Source organism: Phasianus colchicus, chromosome 28, assembly GCF_987193195.1.
Source record: "Phasianus colchicus chromosome 28, bPhaCol1.hap1.1, whole genome shotgun sequence".
Classification (NCBI taxonomy): Eukaryota; Metazoa; Chordata; class Aves; order Galliformes; family Phasianidae; genus Phasianus; species Phasianus colchicus.
This window is the reverse complement of record NC_143463.1, coordinates 4467780-4488038: the sequence shown is the minus strand read 5'-3', so window position 1 is coordinate 4488038 and position 20259 is coordinate 4467780. Positions and strand designations below refer to the sequence as shown.

At 52.3% G+C, this 20259-nt stretch overlaps 1 protein-coding gene across 1 annotated transcript in view; it reads right to left on the bottom strand.

The window, feature by feature from the left end:
- ELL (elongation factor for RNA polymerase II) overlaps window positions 1–20259 on the bottom strand; it is a 32932-nt gene that overhangs the window by 6284 nt on the left and 6389 nt on the right. Inside the window, exons 2-7 of the mRNA XM_031604043.2 lie at window positions 12351–12398; window positions 9449–9570; window positions 9030–9193; window positions 6457–6710; window positions 3700–3824; window positions 1407–1503 (exon numbers count right to left, since the gene is read on the bottom strand). Coding sequence (XP_031459903.2) covers window positions 1407–1503; window positions 3700–3824; window positions 6457–6710; window positions 9030–9193; window positions 9449–9570; window positions 12351–12398 — 810 coding nt within the window. The remainder of the gene's footprint in view (window positions 1–1406; window positions 1504–3699; window positions 3825–6456; window positions 6711–9029; window positions 9194–9448; window positions 9571–12350; window positions 12399–20259) is intronic.

Here is a 20259-nt window from a genome sequence, read left to right as displayed (position 1 = left end):
GGCAGCAGCAGTCAGACTGGTTCAGCAGCATCACTGCCTGCCCTGCAGCCCTGCCTCCAGTGCCATTCCAGCAGCCATCTACCTCCCAGAGGAGGAGCCACCCCCTCTGCCCACAGCTCTCTGAGCAGCAGACGGACCCAACAGCAACCACCCTCCCCTTACCTTACCCTACAACCAACAAAGCTACCCAATCCCATTCCTCTGGGACTGGGACCATCAGGAGCGCATCCCTTCTCTAAATGGAAGCTACAGCTGTCTAACACCTAGCATCAAAATTAACAGCTGTGGTCTGTTGCCCAATGGGCCACGTGAGAAGCACTGCTGGGAACACCACTAACCTGTGTTCAGCTGCCCCTATTTCATTAAGAATCCTGGACACAAACCAGCCAACCACCCAGAGTTCAAATCAGGTAACCAAGAGCTGAAGAATGCCCCCAAAACACACGAAGTCAGAAGGAAGGCGATCTTCTAACACACATTTTTGAAGAATCAGCTTAAAACAAAGCACAAAGCCCACCTGGTAAGAGAGCACCATCCCTTCCCAAGCCAACTCGAAGGGGACCATTCTTTGCTCACCAGGAACGTGCCCGCAGCAGAACAAAGTGCATCTGGAATGGAGCACTTGGCAAACAAGTTGCGTGGTTCTTGTTCTCAATGGAGAATTGCTTACCTCTCACTGCCAGAAAGCACATAATTTCCTTACCTGCTAATATTCCCTGCCACTAATCCCCAGTGCGTCTGTCCAGACAAGTAAGCATTACACATTCCATTGGCAGGAGGAGAATAAATACTCAACTTGTCTGGGCTGACCCACAGCAGAGAAGGGAAGGCAGCATTTTGCAGCGTGAGTGAGAACAGCCGTGCTCAGAGACAGCAGGGCACAGCAGTGGGTCACACTGCTCCACACACAACCAAGTGCAGCTCCCTCCCAGCTCAGGGGCATGGAAACCCAGCTAAAATGTCCTTTCTACAGCTCCGTGCGCTGGCATCTCAGCAAGTCACAGAGCAGACCAACCTGCTCCTGCTCTGTCACGGCAATTAGCTTGCAAAGGTCAAGGTTTTTAATAACTCAGCCGTGTTTGGGAGCTACTTATTACTGCTTCATTCCAGTCAATTATTAGTAATGAGTAAAACACAAGCTCACATTCTCCCTGGAATTCCAAGAGGAATGGAGGCACTTCTAAAAAATCCAGCCCTTAAACGAAAGCTGAGAGCACACCATCAGGGATCTGCAGCCAGGGGAGAAACAGATGCTGAGGAACCCAGGATTAGACTCCAACTTAAGGGAAAAGCCCTGCAAGCAGTGACTGAGCAGCCCATGGATGGAGGTGTGCAGAGTTACAAGCTCAGGCCCTGCAGCAGTGCCCACTCCTGGCTGTGCTGTGTGCTGGGGTGGCTGTGCCTACCTGCGGAGGAGAGCTGGAGCTGGCGGTGTCTTTCGGTGGACTCAGGGAAGGTGCTTCTCCTTGAAACCCGCTGCTGTTCTGGGGCTGACAGAGTTTCCTGAAAAACAGAATTCGGGTTCAGACGCTGCGTGTGACACAGCAGAGGGCAGCACTCGGATCTGCCTGCAGAGCACAGTGCCCTCGCATTGCTCTGACTGCTGGGGGTGCCCTGACAGCAGCTCCTTTCGGCTCCTGGGTCTTTAAAATGCATTCAAGCCTGCCCTGCTCAAACCTGAACCTCCAGCTGCCTGCAGCCATAGATTGGTCCAGGCTGGAAGGGACCTCAAGGATCATGAAGCTCCACAACCTCCTTGTAACAAACCTCCCCTTTAATACTAGACCAGGCTGCCCAGGACCCCATCCAACCCGGCCTTGAACACCTCCAGAGATGGACAGAGCATCCTCAGCCTCTGTGGGCAGCTGTTCCAGCACCTCACCACCCTCTTCATAAAGAACTTCCCCCTGATATCCAACCTAAATCTTCCCCCCTTCATCTTAAAGCCACTTCCCCTTATCAAGCTATTATCAACCCTTTCAGAGCAGCCCTGCACTGCTCTGCCCAATCTTATTTAGAACCCTCTCAAAAGGCACAAATCAACCTAGAAAAGCACTGGCAGACTGAAGACAGGATGGGGAGCAGTGCAATTCCACGTACTGCACAGCACGGCAGCTCTCTGGATGTCTCCCGACCAGATGGAGAAATCCCATCATCTCCCAACATGTTAATTAGGGATTTCCAAGAAGCAAATGAAAGACGGCTCCGCTGTGACAGCAGCAGAACAGCTCTCTGCACTGGTGAAAGGGTGGAAAAACGACGTCAGGAGGAGCTGGGTGCAGCTCTCCCCATGTTCAGATGTGTCCATTACCAGCAGAGCTGGATGCACAGCTCCCTTCTGCCCATGTTTTCCTCCTGCCCGCAGCCCGACGTGTTTTTTCCACTCTGCAGCCTCACTACCTGTGCAGGGCTTTGTTTGTACAGTGCAATGCATCCTTCCCAAGGTCTATTTTTAGGCCCTTGCATAACAGACTGCCACAATTCCAGTCAAAAGCAGCAAATATTGCCTTCTATGGGGAGAAATTACCTTTTCTGAAAGCCACACAGACCGCATGGCAGTTGAGTTTTCCCGTTTTATAACAACTCAACACGGACACCATTTACATCAGTTTGATTTCTCTTTAGCACACTGAAGCACCTGGAGTGCAAGATGGTGTGACAAAGTCTCACCTCCAAGCCAGCTGTGCTTTCAAAGCATGGAAACCACTCAAACAGTGCACGCTCTGCTTGATTTATTGCACTTTGGGTTGAAGTTCTGCCTCAAAAACAAGTCAGGGAAAGCATTTATCTGTGTGACAAAAGCTAGGTGAGATAAACACATCAAAAATCCAGGGAGGCACACATATAAACAGAGTTGTGCTGGGATCTGGGAGCTGCAGGCCCATTCCCTGCTGCCTGTCAGCTGACAGCTTCTGGATTTGGAAGCTTCAGCTGAGGAAAAAGCCTTTACACCAAGTGATGGGACAAAGCCATCACCTGCACACACCACCAGGGGCTGGATTCAGGCAGCTCTTGGTCAGCACAGAGCACACCTGATGGGCAGAAGGACAACCACTCGTGCTGTAGTGGATGCTACAGAAGTGCTCTGGTGCTTCTGCAGCCACATTTGTGCCCGTCTCACTGCAGCCATGTCTCACATGGGATGCGACTGACGCTAAAAGAATTTCCAACACAGGAAAATGAAGGGAGAAAAAACACAGCAAAGCACCCGAAGAACAATGCAGAAATTAAGCAGCACTTCTCCAAACAAAGAGCTCAGGGCTGTCAGCAGGAGCAGAGCGCAGGGACACAGAGCTCTGCTGGTTCTCTGCAGCCCTGAGCAAACACAGCACAGGAAGTCATGTACCAGGAGATATGGAAAAAAAGAAAGGAGAGTTTCAATGGAGCTGCCCTGGACATGCTGGCCTCACTCCAGCATTTTAAGCCACCATTAAGCTCTAACAGCAGCAGCTCTTTACCCCATCCAGGTAAGCTCTGAGCATCGTGGTTTCAACCACGGCAGCAGGCAGCCCTGGATCCGAAGACTGCGCCCACTTTTGCTAGTCTCAAGCTTAACCAACTTCATCTGGATAACAAACAGATTTACTTAACATTAAATATGTCAAATGCTCACAGCTCTACTGAGTCTCCCCAGTTTATAGCTACCAACCTGGCCCAGCATTTTCAAGCTGCAGATATCACAGAAGAGGGAATAATTACCGGACGAGAATCCTCTTCAGCAGCTGCTGGTCTCCTTCGGAATAGCCAGGCCAGTCCTTCTGCACCTCTTTGTAGACACAGTCTTTCAGTGTGAAAGTGCTGTCCTTGGCACTCAGATTTGCCACCTGCAACAAAAGTAATTGGCATAAAACTGTTAGAATTTCAATTTCTCACTTGTTGGAGCAAGAGATGTAAAAGATGCAGGCAAAACTCTCAGCACTTAGCAGTAGGAAGGGGCATCAGAACAAGGGGATACCATAAAAACCACTCCCAAATTCTGTAGGTTTACTCTGCTTTTCTTTTGCCTTATCAGTGCAATGGAATCGACTGAGGAACAAGTTGAACCTAAGCAGATTATTCAGCCTGGATGGGCTGGAACAGTCCAGCATCAGTTGGCAGCAGTCCTTGGGAGACAACCCAGCAGGAGGAGGCAGCTCACAGCAGCTGAACCAGCACAGGGTAAGGAGAGGAAGGCTGCAGGAGGGAACCCCTCACTGCCATGCCTCCCAGCAGCAGACAGAGCTCCTTCTGGAGGGGCAGCACAGAGAATCCCCTGCAGGTGGGATGCAGCAGGGAGATCACACTGCAGGTCAGGTCCTCCTATGGAGGAGAACTTTCCTGAGGACTGCTTTAGGGAAAGAACAGCAAAGCCTGTGATTTCCAGCTTATAATGTGGGGTTTTACGTAAATCATCGTGCCCAAATCCTGTGCTGCAACTTCAGAGCACTTGCACGAGCAGCTCTGTGACACTTGATCCAACCCCATTGTGTTTCTCTTCCCCGCAGAACCGCATGGTGCCTACGTGGATAGGAAGCAGCGCTGGAACTGGCAGCATTGTGTTAGAATGGAAACAGCTTGCTGCGAGTTATCCCACTTTCATCAGTCTTTCCACAGCGTGACTGAAAATTTAACCTCTTGTTGCTGGTTGCCTGTCTGAAAAACATGACGACAGCACAAAGCAAGGACTGAACGTGCACTGATACTGCTCTGGGTGAGCCAACCCTGTGTGGGAGACTGCAGAGCGCTGAGACCAGAAGGAGAGCAAACCCCTCCATGTATGTAGAAAGGGACACTGAGCCCAACAGTGGTTGGATCAGATCATCTCAGAGGCCTTCCCAACCCTAAGGGTGGTTCAGTGATAGAGCAGAGGGCAGCAGCCCACCTCCCAGCCTTCAGCCCAGCACTGGGAGCTGCTCTCATTCAGCTGCTGCAGGACTGCTGCTCTCCAGCCTCACTCAATGGCGGTGCCTGGGAGTTTGTTACCCGCACAGCAGTGAGATAACCTCAGAAAAGCAGGTGAGGGAGTGGGAAGTTTTAATTAAAAAGATGCTGCTAATCTCACTTTTTGGCCTTCAGGAAGATTTTGACCTGCTATTAAAAGCAAAAAGCTGGAAAACCAAATAGGGCCAAGCGCTCCTGATAAGCGAAAAATAAAAAGCACAGTTATCGCTTCACATGGCCAGCACTGCTTTCCCCTTCAGCTGTCAGCTTTCCAACACCCTGAGCCAACAGGCAAGAAGGTTGGAGCTGTGTTTTACACTGAGATAGCCCAGCAAACAAGTCCTGCACAGAAAGCAAAGGCAGGCTGTGCTTGCAGGGCTGTTCTGCAGCGGACGCAGCTCTGTGCTGCTCTGCACACAGCCGGAGCTGCTGCCTCCCATTCTGCTGTGCTGGGCTCTGCAGGCTCCACCTCACACCTCTCAAAAATAGAAAGCTTGCAAAATGAGGCAAAAAGGCCATCAGGAGGAACACAGAGTCCTGCAAGAGATGCGAGAGCACTAAGAAGCCCACACCTCGATGCAGTCAGACACGTTGCCAGGGTGCAGCTTGTCACTCCTTGTTTCTCAGTTGGTCAGTGCCCACTGGTGGCTGGGAGGAGGTGAGCCTACAGGCAATGTGTTACAGCAAAGCCAGCACTGAGCCCCATTGGGGTGACCTGCAGCCACAGCCAGGCTCATCACCACCTGCTGGGGGCTGCTGAGCATCACCAGGAGATGAGCACGCAGACAATGCTGCTAAATGTGCTCCCAGCATTTGGCAGGGCGTGCGATTTCCAGAGCTGCTGGAAAACGAAGGGCTGTGGGATTAAAACGTAGGGAAGGGGTGAGCTGTGCCAGCAGGAGCCACTCCCAGCGACCTGCTCTGTGCCCTGGGCAGACCAACCCCTCGTCAGCTGGTGCATCTCAGCTGTGGAAAGGAGTAAAACGAAAAAAATCTGACACAGAAGGAGGCAGCTGCAGCATTTACATAATAGCCACGGTGTGTCTGGTACTGCCAGAGCAATAAAGGTGTTTACTGCAATTCCTAAAATGGCACCTTCACCATGACTCAAAGCGTTAAGGACTGATTCAGCCAGGAGACAGCTTTCCCACTTGGCATACAAATAATAGCAAGAAGCTGCACGATCTGCACACCTAACCAGGGGCAGTGCTGAGCAGGAAAAGCACGGAGCAACACAAAGCTCAGCACGGAGGGACACATCCTTCCTTCACACAGAAAACATGCATTAACACACACTGCTTTGTGGCTGTGTTAACAAAGATATATGGAGTAGATTTATAGGTTATAACAATTCCCATCACACTGAGAGCCTCTGTTAGGAACTCCCCCCCCACTGCCAACCAAAAGCGTGCCCCTTAAGCAACTGAGCTGTTGAGCTGAGGTTGCACAGCACACATTCACACCCATGCAGAATCCACTGCCCTCCTAGAAGACGTTTCTCTTTACCTAAGGAGACACCTCCATCTGAGTACAAACCTGCTGCAGAAGGTTGTCCAGCAAATCCTTGTCCTGCTGAGAAAGTCCATCCTTCTGCAATCTGAGAATAAGTTCAGGTTTCTTATAAGGCTTTAGTGCCAGTAAGTGCACAACCCTATCTTTGAAGGGTCTCTGAGAAATGGCGCTATTGCCTCTCTTTATTGCACTGGCAAGGTTGACTGGCGTTGGGCGCTTCCTGGAGGGAACAGCATCGGAAGCTCCTGGTGCAGGCTTACGCACCTGAACCTTTTTGCCTAAAATGAGATGAGAACAGTGAACTGCAGCAGTCACCTTGCAAAGGCCAGTGGTTTGTCAACACGAATATGGAGTTCATCACACGCTCTGAAGATGACAACGAAGGACACGCAGCACATCAGCTCGCCACCACCGAGTGGTGCCCTGTGAGCTGTACAGTTTGAGACCAACTCCCAACCAGCAAACAGCAGCACCAGGCTCCAGAGAGCGGAGCGTTCCTGGCCACGAGCTCACATAAAGCTCTCTTTGTTTGCCAGCTTTGCATTTATCCCAATTGTGAGTACCCCCGTGGTTAATCCGACCACTTTTCCCTCCCCAGGAGGAGGAAAGTTTGGCATTATTATGTAGAGGAGTCGAAATGTGGAGTGGAAGGAGCAGAGCCGGTCAGCACGGCTCCCTGCTGCTGAGCTCAGCAGAAGCGCGGCTCCAGCAGATGTTTCTGCTTTAGAACAATAGGAACTTTATGGGGCCAGGTCCACCTCCTCTCTGCCGCACGGCCACGTGAATGGGGTCTAACGCTGACACATTTCCCTATTCATTAGTGCTGACTGTTCCCATAGAAGAACTCTGCCACTCGGCAGCTCTGCCTCCGGTTTCACAGCAGCCCAGCTCAGCTCCATCCCAGATGCAGCTCCTGCTTTCTTACAGCACGATACAAGAATTCATTTTTCCCATTCCTATTGAAAAACCAACTTGAACTGGAATCCTCACGGGTCCCACAGCACTGACCAGAGCTGTAACTCAGAGAATGCCCCTGTTGTGAACAGGTCACAAGGCCAGGCTCTGCCACCAACGGCAGAAAGAGCAAATCAAAACAAACGCGAGGGTTCCAAGGTCACAAAAGTGGGGATGCAGTAACAGCACTTTGGTTCAGGAAAGCGACCTTCATCGGGACAAACAACGTCCAGCATTTATCGCAGTGAGCTGGGAGCTTTATCTCCGCGTGGCAAGGCTGCACTGCTAGGAAGCAACGCTTTCAACTGAGTCATCTGGAGGTGCTGGTGACTGTCTGCACTGTTTGTTTTACTGACATGCAGATTGCATAACCGAGTCCCCATTTCCTGGCTTGCTGTTACGCTGATGCAGAGAAGTCCAACCCAGCAGCAGTGGGGCTGTGCTGGAAGAGGGGGAAGCTCTGCTCCCACGTCAAACATCCCAGCACAGCGGTCAGCGGGGCCTCGCCGCCAGCTGTGGGCTATGGGAACATTGACAAGCTTTCTACAGCTCCCCTCACTCCTGCCAGGTTGTGAACAGCAAAAACATATTGTGACATCTCCACTTGGGGCTGCAGCCAGCACGGGCAGCAATGGGGGGAGAACAAACTGAGGCCAGAGCACTGCGTCACGTACAGCACTCGCGTGTGTATGGATGTACTGAAGTGCACACAGATGCACTCAGTGCATGTAAGCACGGCCCCCTGCAGACATCTGCCTACACACACATCCATCCAAGCATCAGTTCACAGCCACGCTGCCCTCCTGCTCTCCCTGTTGCCCTGTTTTGGTGTTTCAGGCAAACCGCCCCACTTTCCAGCTGTCATTTTTTAAGGCAAGTTGGGCTGCGTCCCTCTGGGAAGCAATCTGCTCTGAGAATCTTCTGAGCCCGACTTCAGCCACTTACTGTAACGTCCTCAAATATAAGCTAAACAAAACAGTCCTCTCGTCTACAGGAAATCAATGCATTTCCTTCCTGATTACTATCTTATTTCTCAGTTTTGAGCACTTGGCGGATAAAACAATGAGTCAGGGTCAGCTCTGCTTGCTGCAACGCACCATTCTCAGCACAGACATCCCCTGTAAATGGGGCAGGCTGCAGATCCCATGGGCCTGGAGGAGCTGGGCTCTGCTCACAGCTGACCACACAGACTTGACTTTATAGCCAGGCTGAGGTTAAGCAGGGAGCAGTTCCCATCAGTCTCCGCAGGCTCCTTCTGGAGCTTACTGATAACTCACCACACTTTAATTCCCTCTGTAGAGATCTCTCCCTTTGCTGGCACCGTAAGGTGGTTCCTCTGAGGCTGCAGCCAGCAGCTCTAATTGGGCCTCCTGGCTGACGACCACAGTAGCACTGCTCCCTGCATCACTGCTTGGTGACAGAGCCACACCGAGGTGACCGCAGAGCCAAGCAGGATCAAGTGGAGATGGAAACCATCAAGAGGTCACAGTGCAAGGAGGCCAACACTGTCATTCACCAGACACCCCTAAGGCACCACCAGATGTTGGTGGAAGACATTCACAGCTCGGTCACTGGCAGCAAAACAAACAGGAGCACAAGCTGAGGGGCAGCAAGGACAGCCCCCACACTGAGGTGCTGCTTACCTACATATCTGCCCCCAGGCTTAATGACAATGGCACTCCGGCTGCGCGTCTCCTCCTCTGCCTGCGCCATGCTCTGCCGTGCCTTCTGGTACGAGTCGTCCGTGGCACACACAGTGATCTTATCCTGTATGCTCCCCAGGCAATCCAGGTGGATGTTGCCATTGCTGCAAAAGAAAAGCAGTGCAGAGGATGCTCCCACGGCTGTCAGACAGCTGTGCTAAGGAACAACAGAAGGGTGCAGAGAGATAAGCCTGATTTCTTCTGCTTACCCAAATACACACACAAACAGATTGCAAGGTCTCCAAAACTCAAAAAGAACAACACTCTATGTTTCGTTCAAGTTTGTTAGGGAAACAATTCTACGAAATACAAGGTAAGAAATGGGCTGGGTTGCTTTTAGTTTTTGGTGCATCACTCACCTGGACACATACTGCTGGATGCAGTCAAAGCTGCCCTGGGGGCTGTCCTTGCCAATGTTGGAAAGATAGAACGTGAAAGTCCGCAGTTCGCTCGGGCGGTCCGGCCTGGGAATTGCGATGTGCTGCGAGGATGGAGAAAAACTGGGCTCACCCCAATGCCACAAAAGCCCATTTTTTGGCAATGAGCGTGCCCCGAGCCATTCTGGGATCCAACACAAGGAAAGCAGGTGGAGTATGCACAGGAGATTGCAAAGTGCAGGCTGGGGAGAAGCTGCAAGCAGGATTCAAGTCACGGTGCAGCAGTAAGAAGGTAAGAGAGGAGGCAGGGATGGAGAGATGAGTGGAAAGCAAAACAGAGGTAGAACTGGCAGCTCAATGCCCTTCAAAGCAAAGCAGAGATCTTTTTCTAGGAATCTGACCCAATTCTATCGATTCAGGCTTAAAACAGACTTGCAATCCCTGTTTATGTTCAATTTAAAACACTGGAGACCTGTTTCTTTAGACTTAGCGATCCAGCACCAAGCACAGCACAGGCTGGAGCACCAGGCAGCACGCTGCTGCTTTTCTGAGGGATTATAATTCCATAACGAGATTTCATGGCTCACAGTGGTGCGTGACGTGGCTGCTAAATTAAATATTTAATCAAGCATCAAGTGTGCTCGGCAGCACCTGCACGGCGCTCCTCCCCCAGCTCTGCTCTGCAAACAGAGGCCTCAAATACAGATCCACAAAGGGGAGACCCACTCCCCTCTGGTGCTTCAGTGCAAGATGCACACAGATCTGCATTTATGTGTGCTCAGAGAAAGGGATGGACCTGGTGCAGGGCTGAGCTCGGTGAGCTGCTGAGTGCTGTGAGTGCCCAGCCCCACAGCACCAACCCCTGACCACAGCGGGGGCAACAAACCCTTCTACCCCCAGCAGGCAGCTGGGAGCACATGCAGCTCTGGGTGTTCTGCATGCTAAGCCCACGGCCAAGAGGAGCAAACGGGGCTGCACGTGGTGGTTTGCAAAGCAAAAACCTGGAGGACGTGTGCAAACTGTGGCACTGCTGCAGGAATGGCTTCGCTGCCCTGGTGGTGCTTCTGCAGATCTGCGAGAGCTGCCTGGGCACAGAGATGTGCAGCGTATGCAAAGCGGCCGTTATCGAGGAATTATTTTTAGCTGAACCAGAAGGTTTCTCAAGCCACCACAGCAGCACGGTGACTGCTTGGAGGGAGCCCTAATTTTGGTGCAGTCGTACACCAGTAACCATGGGCTTAAAAATAGCTCGGCACAGATGTGACTCGCGTTTCTTCTTTCAAGTAATATTCATCTGTGTACAGCTCATTCTGAATGGCAATTTCACCTTCCTCTATTTATACCAACACGAGTTCATCCCAAGAAAGAAGGGAAACGTCACATTTTCCGCTCACGTCGGGCTGAGGGAGCTGTGCCCAACAGTCTGCAGGAGCACCCACGTCACCGCAGGGTTTCTGTGCCCCCTGCTCTGCTTCCCCCCACGTGAGCACCTGCAGATCTGACCAACCTCATCCCTCATTCTCTATGGGCTTTTACCAAAATAGAAACACCTTTGGCCCTCCTCACCGAGCTGCCTGCCCTCCCCAGATCCTTTTTGCAGCCCTCACCTGGATGCGCTCCCGCAGTCCGTGTCTGTCCCATGCTGAGGACTCCCCACCTGGGCACACACCTGGAGGGGCAGACCCCTCCCCAAGCTGCACAGGCCCAAGGTATGGTTGGGTCTTCCACAAATGGAAACGTTTTAACGCAATCAGCTGAATTTGAGAACTCATTCTATCAATGCTGTTATCTTCCCAGTCCGTAGGTGGGAAGTGCCTCGAGCCCCACTGCCAGCTCCACAAGCAGGGCACAGTCCTGATGCAGGCAGGCACTCTGCTAAGAGCCAGATGGTGACACAGCTGCCAGCCCCCCCTCAGCACTGTAAAAGTCATAACATGGGGACAAAGGGCTCTTTCTGACAGCCCCAACTGAAGCGCAGTGCAGAGCTCTACCTTTGGCCTCTCTTTGACAGTGCAATTAATTCACCTGCTGAATAGGAGCAGGGCAGTACCAGGGTGCTGCTCTGTGAGCAGAGAGCTCAGGGACTCCATCCCCTTTTTTTGGTGCTGTTTTTACTCGCCCCCCCCCCAGGATGCCCCATTCCCAGCACTGCCCAGCTTCGTGGCACGCTTCCCATCCCAGCAGTGGGGCTGTGCGAGTTGCTCTCCCTGATTTCACCACAATGCTCCCTTTGAGGAAGGTGAAGGAAAGAGGAGGCATGGGCAGAGCTCAGGCAGCTGTGCAGGAAGAGGCAGACACAGACCTGAGCTGTCTGCTCAGCTCCTATACCTGCTCACCCAACGGCACACAGGTTGGTCACTCACCTGCAGTTCTCCCACACCGTGTTCTGCTGAAGCACCACCTGGCTGACACACGGGCAAGGAGGGACCGCCTGACTTCAATGCCTGCGTAGCTCAAGCACATCTGAAACTTCCACTGGGCCACCACAAAAGCACCTCTTATTCACAGCTGCCTTCACGTTCTGAAAACAAACCTTACATTCCCTCTCCTTACGTTGAGTACCTGAAGTTAACACACACTTTTCTGTATCTAGAAAGTAGATAAATCACTTTTTCAAACCACAGGATGGCCCAGGTTGGAAGGCACCTTGGAGTCCGTCCAGCCCCAGCCCTGCTGCAAGCTTATAGACCGTCTGCATGCTAAGCAGCATTGGCTCTGCCTCGGAGCAGCTCTGAGCTGCACAGCCTCCACCTAAAGAAATCAGAGTGTGTGCAGGAGCAGGATGGAGCTGGACAGACAGAGTGGGACAGACAAAGATTGCTCAGATCCACTGCAAAAGCAAAACCGGTGCGCGCTTCCCCAGGCGGCCCCTGGGCTGACTTACCCCTTGGCTCCCTTGAAACTGGATTACCGGTTTTGAAGTCACAGTATCCTACAAAAACAAATAAAAGAAGAATTAGAGAAGCACAAGGCTCAGACGGCCGCTGTCGAACAAGTCAGCTGGATTTTCCACCTATGCCTTTTTTTTTTTTTAAAGAACGAGGCTCAGAAATGTACAGAGAGCAAATGCAAGAACGGCAGAAGCAGAAAAAGGATGAGAGCACGATGCCATCAGCTCCAAACATTGCTCTCAGCCACCGACCCCCAGAGAAAGGGATGCTCTCAGATGGTTCCCTCCAGCACTCCTCCGGTGCAGAACAGAGCGCTGCGTGTCCTCAGTGCTTATGCAAGGTTTGAGTTAAACAGTGGGTATTTGAGGGGAAAATTTATGACGGCTCGGAGAATGCGTGAAGTGAATTTTTTCCAGCAGAACGCTGGCAATTGGACGGGGGAGCAAACGGAGGCTCTGCTGCTCTGCCCAGCAGCCTGCCTGCTCCTCCCAGCTGCAGCCCCTCTGCTGCTCCAAGCTCAGGCAGGCGCAGCTCCTCAGTCCTCCTGCAGCACACATCGTGCCTCAGTCAATGCACCAGAGGAAATCTGGGTGCCAAAAAGCCTGAAAAAGGATCCTGTAGAGCTAATTACAGATTGGGGAAGGCCTGCAATTAATTCTGGAGGATTACTTAAGTGGAATAGGGTAACACAGAGCATGGACGTAAGAGAATGTGGCACTGAGAGCAACCACACACTGTTCCATGATCAGCTATAGTTACGGAATTTACATATTCCCTAATCTTTGTATGGGCTAAGTTAAAGAAAAAGAAAATAAACGAGTGTTCCTGCAAGTTAAGGAGCAAACTTCAGCTCTACTTTACTGCTGTAACTCCTGGAGCACTGCTTGCCACTTCCTAGAATGGGTCTAAGAAAACACCTCAATCTTCCTCCCACCTTCCCATACAGGAGATGTGCACCCCTGCGCCCTCCTCCCTGCAGCTGCCTCCCCACTGCTCCTCCCAAGAGCAGCACTCAGAACACCCAACTGCTGCACTGATGCTGCCCCAGCCCAGCACAGCTTGGTGGTACCAATGCAGACAGCAGCAGAGTCAGTCCTGCAATGTGCTGCACGGCCTCCTGCCTGCTCACAGCCTGCAGTGGGAGCTCATGGAGCACCGTAGCAGCACTCTGCACTGCACAATGCACTTCTGTGCTCCTGCTGCATCGCTGGGCACGGCACTGCAGTGAGGCTGCAAACACAGCCCAGCGTGCAGTGCTGCCCCTGAAGGCATGAGGTTAAGCCCAAAAAGGAGCACCTGGCTCCAAAGGCCCAGCACACTGCTCTCGAGCTGGCAGCAGGCTGACATGTGCAGGGAGGCACAGCTCGGGTGCTGCTCCAGGCACGGGATGCACGTGGCACTGCAGTCCTGGGGCCAAGCAGGCAGCTGGGCACCTCCCATTTCTTCAGGGAAATACAGATGATTAAAGAATATTCTGTTTCGAGAAGTTCTGTTCTGCACTTACTGGAATTTGTACTGGAGGCAGCACTGCACGGGAAGTATTGGCCTATACTTAGTAGCAGTGCATTTGTCCATTTCCTCCGATGTCAGGGAGCAAACAGAGCAAACGAGAGCTCACCTACCTCTGTTTATTTTGGAACAAGGGAACGGTTTTCAGAACACGAAGCTTCGTGCAAACATTTCAAGTTAGTACCAGGAATATCAATGAATAGAGCAGCCACAGAGGCCAGCTGGGCACAGAGGGGAGCAGGGGCACAGTGCCCACCTGGGGGGCACCATGGAGATCTGCAAACCAAGCCATGCTGAGCTGTGCAGAGCACTCACTCCTTTCTGTTTTACACGTTTGTTTTTCAGTTTTGAATGCTCTGAGAAGTGCCACCAGAACCAAAGCAGGCAGAGGCAGCACCCAGCACACCAAGGGATCATTAGGAGCAGCCAGAAATAAACACCCCTGAACACACCACAGAGACAAAGGGCTTCTCCCAGGACGTTCCACTTCCTCAAGGCTTGCATTTACCTCCTACCAGAGAAAATCCTCCTGAATATTCCTTCTTTACATCACATCTATCACTCACAGAACCACGCTGTCTCCCTGCGGTTCAATCTCCTTCCATCTGCAAAGAGTCTGCTGAGATGTGAGAGTTACAAACCCCCATCACTGTGCTGTTCTTTCTTTGTAAACCTAAACTACAAAGCCTCCCAGACCTTTTTACGGACTGGATTTGCTGTTCAAATGCAAGGAATGCCTTGGGAATCCGGTGGCAATGGGACTCCATCCCATGGAAATGGAGGAACCTTGTGCTTGGGGGCTCAGGGCTCCAGCTCCCTTGGATACACGTCCCCACCTGGAACCACACACATTATAAACCACGATTTTCCTAAAGTCACAAACAGGTGCAGACCACAAAGCACCTCCAGATGGGAGCACAATGCAGCACAAGCGGTAATAAGGTGATAAAGATCTTTGATGTCAGCCAAAGCTCCAGGCCGGACGTCTCCAAGCTCCAATTGCCAGGCTGCAGAGCAGCGCTGCCTTCCTGGCCTGTGGTTGAGTAATGCTACGCACTGCTGGCGTCACTTCCTCAGTGGTTTGAACTTCTTGGGTTCAAAAGGTTCAGAAGCCACGAGTGCCCCTATAAAACAGACAGCAAGTTGTGTGCAGAGCCACTGCACAAAGCTTGGGAGGAGTGGAGTTACCGGGAGAGCATGGTGGGATTTCAGTGCTTCATGCCATGCAGCACCGAAATCACCTCTGCACCAGGGTCTGGTGAAAGAGGGCTGTGATTACATCACACATCCGTAGCCAAATGGAATTGTTTTGTGCCCGTGATGTAAAGCAGGAACTCAGCCCTATATGCACAACAGCCTGAATCAGTGCAGCAGAATGCAATTAAGCTGCTGTCACTGAGATGGCAGCCCATAGGCACAGAGCAGAGCTGGCCATGGGCAGCTCTCACGCACACCAGGATGGCTCTGCTTCCTCAGCCCAGAGCTCACCAGGTACAAAACACAGTGTGGGACCCATCCAAAGCAGTTTGGGACCCAAAGTCCAACAGCTGAGCACTGCTCCCCGAGGCAATGCCCCACAGCACTGCCCCACAGGTGTGGGTGCCAGACCCCATGGCAAACACCAGAAGGGATCCCAGCTCCCTGCGTGCACAGCTCCATAGGGCGCAGCACGCGGCTGCACTGCAGCACTTTGCCATCAAAAAGAAGAGCTACACGTCCATGGCACTTAGGCAGTTTTCTTTCGGAAAGAAATTAAAGCAGCCCAATTCCTTTGAGAAGTAATTAGAAGCGTTTTTGCCTGCAGCTCGCTCCACTCGCTGGCAGCAGAACCCCCCGTTTCTGCAGTGCTGTGAGCACAGTTTCCATGCAAAGCACACAGGCATGGCCTGCACGCTGCATGGCTGCAGCAACCTAAGGCTTCCCCCAGCGAGTGCTCCAGCCCAGCAAGCAGCTGCATGGAACAAAGGCGGGGAGGCACAGAAAAGAGCTCTCCAGTAAATCCTAAATGGACAATTGGGATGCAATGGGCCATCCCCAGAGAAAATGCAAGCTTTGTGCTTCCAGACAAACGAGCTGGGCCACGCAGAGAACCTCAAAAAGGTTCTCCATCTGATTCCAGCAGGAAAGCAGCACCAATCTGCACCAAAAGGGAACACACACTGTGAGAAATGGGCAACGATGGGAGACAGCAGTTGTGACACTGAGCTCCTGACTCACCTCTGGGCTGCAGAGAGAGCTGCCCTGGTGGGACACACACCCCAGCAGCGCTGCTCCTCCCCTGCTGTCTCCCCACTGCTCTCCCAGGCACTCGGGGAGACGACCTGCTCGTTAGGGCTGACGAGAGGCAATCATCAAAGCGCCGAGGATCATTATCTGCAGTGTAATCATTACAACCTCCCACCAATTTCACTGCTAACGAGATGGGGCACCCAGCCACGCTGCACTGTCAGGAGGCGGACGGCCAACTCCCACCTTTCCAGAGGTGCACAGATCAGAGGGAAAAAGAGCGTTTGCATCCCCGTGCAATTTTCCATACAGAGCACAGCTGATGGCAGCAGGGTGGTAATCAAACAGATATCCTCAGCTGAACATACAGCTAGTGCAAAAGAGCTGCCCGAGCACAGCAAGCTGCTCCCAGGTGGTAACACAGGAGCTCTCTGATACAACGGACGTGTCTCTCCTAAAAAGAGAAGTTCCCTTTCTTGCAGCGCAGTGGGGCACTGCTGCTCTTCCAGGAAGGCTCTCGTCGCTGTGACCCAGAGCAGAAGCAGTAGATAAAGTTGGGAAAGCACTCAACAAGTCGAAACAGCACTTCCCAAAGCGCCCGCACAAAGATAGCGCTGCGTTGGCAAATTCGTGGCGAAAGATTGAGTGCAGAACTAGAAATGGGTCCCACTGTCACTCACCAGCTGTTGAAACGGAGCTTTGGGAGAAGGCATTTTAATGTCAAATGAACACAGCCCTAAAAACGCCCCTTTCTAAGAACCCTGAGGTCACTGTTCAGCTGGGAGAAAAGGATTCCAACTGAAATACCAACGCAGAACTTCGGTGGGCTCCAGCAGCGCAGCTCCGCTTCCAGGGCTCCAACAGCCCAGACAGCAAAACAGAAAGGTAAATATCAGTATTTCTGAGCATGGGTACAGGAAAGCAAACCCTGCACATCTGTATTCTGAAGTGCTGCTTTCAACAAGAAACAGCACTGTGCAGAGGACCAACTACAGCACTGCACCCAGCAGCCACTGAGCACGGCGCAGAGCTCCGGCACTGCGCACAGCTGTGATCCCAGCCCTGCCTGCTGCTGCTGCAGAATCTTATGGGAGCCATCAGATGATCTCGTTCCATTGGGAAAGGGCTGAAAGAAAACCCAACCAAAACAACTGGCAGCAGGAAACTGAATCATCCTCGATTTCCAACTCTGCAAAAGGTGAACGGCAGCTCTGCTTTCCCTGAAGGTTTTACTTAACAGCTGTGTGAGCCAAGTGTCATTACAGGGCATTTGATTCCCTGTTCCTTACATTGCAGGAGCCGTCCCCTTGCAGAAGATGCCATGAAAGATTATTTCTGTGCCTCCTGCAGGAGGCCGGCTGGCTGCTTGCTAGGTCTGCAGACATGGGCAAATCCCAAAAGGAGGCAAAAAGCTTCTGGACATCCAAAGGAAAGCACTGCCACCTCCCCAGGCCTGTGTCACAGAGCACAGCTCAGCCCTGCACTGCACACAGCTTTCAGAACAGCAGGACAGGCAGAAAGGAGGAATGAGCAGCACGTTAAGGACGGGCCAACAGCTTAACTCACCCTTCTGGAAAGCTTGGAGACACCAGTGAAGGCAGAGTTTAAAAAGCCCAACCTTTAAGCTATACTGAAAAGTAAGAATTTGTTTAAATGCCATTTATTCCAGAACGCCAAAGTATTCCAAGATGGTCAGCCAGCTCCAGGCCTGCCTGAGAGAAAGGAAGAGGGGCAGCCCTGAGCTACACAGCGGGTTCTGCTGAGCACCACAGCCTCAGAAAAACACTGCATGGGTACAGCCAGCGAGAGCACTGCTAAAAACAAACATCTTAAGATACTTCCAATATTCCCTCAACTCTGTGATTCTATGAGAGCCAATGGATGCCCACCATGGCAGCTCCATCCCACGGCAGGGACACACCAGGAGCACAGCTGTGTGTGCAGGGCCAGCCTCCGCTTCTGGGAGCGCGTGGGTATGGCAGGAGAGCTGCTGGCACTCTGCTTCTGAGAACAGGGGATCTGCTGCCAGACACCTGTGCTGCTTTGCATAACGAGAAACCAAAAGCCCATTACACCACTGAAAGAGGGGCTGAGCGCTGCCTGGAGATGTAGGGATGCGCCGCCCTGTGAGCTGCACTGTGAGCATCACACTGCTGCACGACCTCTGCACCGAGCACAGCATTACCAGGCTACAAGGAACAGAAGGAAGAGTCGGCTCCTGTGATTGCAAGAGTGCAGAACCCCACCTGGCAGCACTGAGCCATAAAGAGGAGCAGCTCTCTCCGAAGGGCAGCTGTGACGGCAGCGCTCTGCGCCGCGCTTATCGCATGGGGTAAACAGTGATGGCTGCTGGTTAATGAACAACGCTGCCCCGAGGCCGCCCTGTAACGAGCTGTCCTCCACTGCAATCTGCCACAGAAAACACGGCGCTTCCAACCCAGCGCTGTGCTTGCGAAAGTGTCGTTTATTTTAGGACGTATTCAGGCACCGGCGCTGATTCACTTGGAGATGCGCACAGTGACGGCCTGGGCGAGTTTCTGAAGCACCGGGGTGATCCTTATCAGCCACGAGGCTTTGCTGATTTTCTTGCAAGAGAAAATATAGAAAGGCAATTTAAGGCTCAGATTGACTAACTGGTCTGGGACAGATCTCACCCAGCACTGCTGAGTGCAGGAAAACAAGCCCAGACCGGCCTGCTCCTCGTGCCCAGCTGCACCCCATTGACACTTGGAGGGAAGCATCACTACTGCTGCGCCCAAATTCTTCTTCAGACAAACTTCACACAATCCTCATAGAGCTGCAGCCAGCCACGGATGGGCCCTGGGCAGGCTGGACTGGGGGGCCACCCACCCCATGGCAGGGGTAGGGCTGGGGGTCTGTAAGGTCCCTTCCAACCCAACCACACTGTGATTGTATGCTTCTAAGATGGTCAAAGACCATTCCAACCCACCCAACCACTCCATGGTTCTATGATCATCAAGATCATACCAATCTGAACCATTCTCTGATCCGTGGCAGAACAAGCAATAAAGCATTCACAGAGGAGTTTTTCCACCAGAGGGATTGTACTCCCAGCTGCAAGCATTGACAAACCCATGGTGGTGCAGCCCCACATCCCCGTGCCCTCCTGGCATAAGGGTGCAGGGGCAGCTGGGGCCGCAGGCTGGAGGTGCTCCCTGTGCTGCAGAGGCACAGAACCTGCTCTGTTTCAGCTCCGTCTCTATTTGCACTGCCAGGGTGGTTGGGAACAAACCTGCTCCAAAAATAAAGTGACAAACAGTGAAAGAAAGAGCATACTCTTCTGAACTGGCAAAACCAACCCCTAAAAAACAGTAGAATAAGAAAGAAATCCAATGTTTCTTCACTACCCTCTAGGAGGGTTGCGAAGGCTCAAGTTACAACAAATTCCAAAAACAAGCATGAAAAAAAAAAAAAAAAGTAATTCAGATAAGAACAGCAAAAACACAGCAGTGCTGCTGCCAACCAACCAGAGACTGAGCCACAGCACCCCTCACCTGCAGGGAGATGGCACAGATGGCGACGTGGTCACACGCCGTCACAGCGCAGGGCAGCAGAGGAAGCGTTCTGCATGGCAACGCAGGGAGCAGCACTTCTTGTGCCTTCCCCATGGATTAGGAACAAAGCCTTTGTTACATTCGTAACCATTTCCAAATCACGCTCCGGAAAAAAAATGTTTGCGATTGGTTTTAATCACCATTACATTCCACGTCAACTAAAGTGCGTATTTGAAACAGATTTAAGATATCCCATTTACTTTTATAAAGGGCAAGCGTGCCTTGCTTTCCCTTTTATTACTTCCCCCTTCCCGTTGCTGTATCGCTCGAGATGAAAGCACTGCCAGAGCAGGGCCGTGTGCTGCAGAGCTGTGCTCCGTGCTGAGCGCTCAGCGCACGGCTGCATCCTCCTCCCCTGCTTCCTTGTGGGATACGGATGAGGACCTGCGGCGGTGCGCCCAGGGAGCACTGTGCCAACAGACTGCGCTCCACAAAAGAAATTGGCTCCACAAAAGAAATCGGCCAGCCGAGCTCCTACGCACTGCTTCAGAAACTATTTACGGGAGCAGAAGTAGCTCTGAATTCTGCAGGCGGGCAGAGCAGAGGTTGCAGTTCTGGTTGGAAGCCCCAACAGGTGCTGCCAGCAATTTCC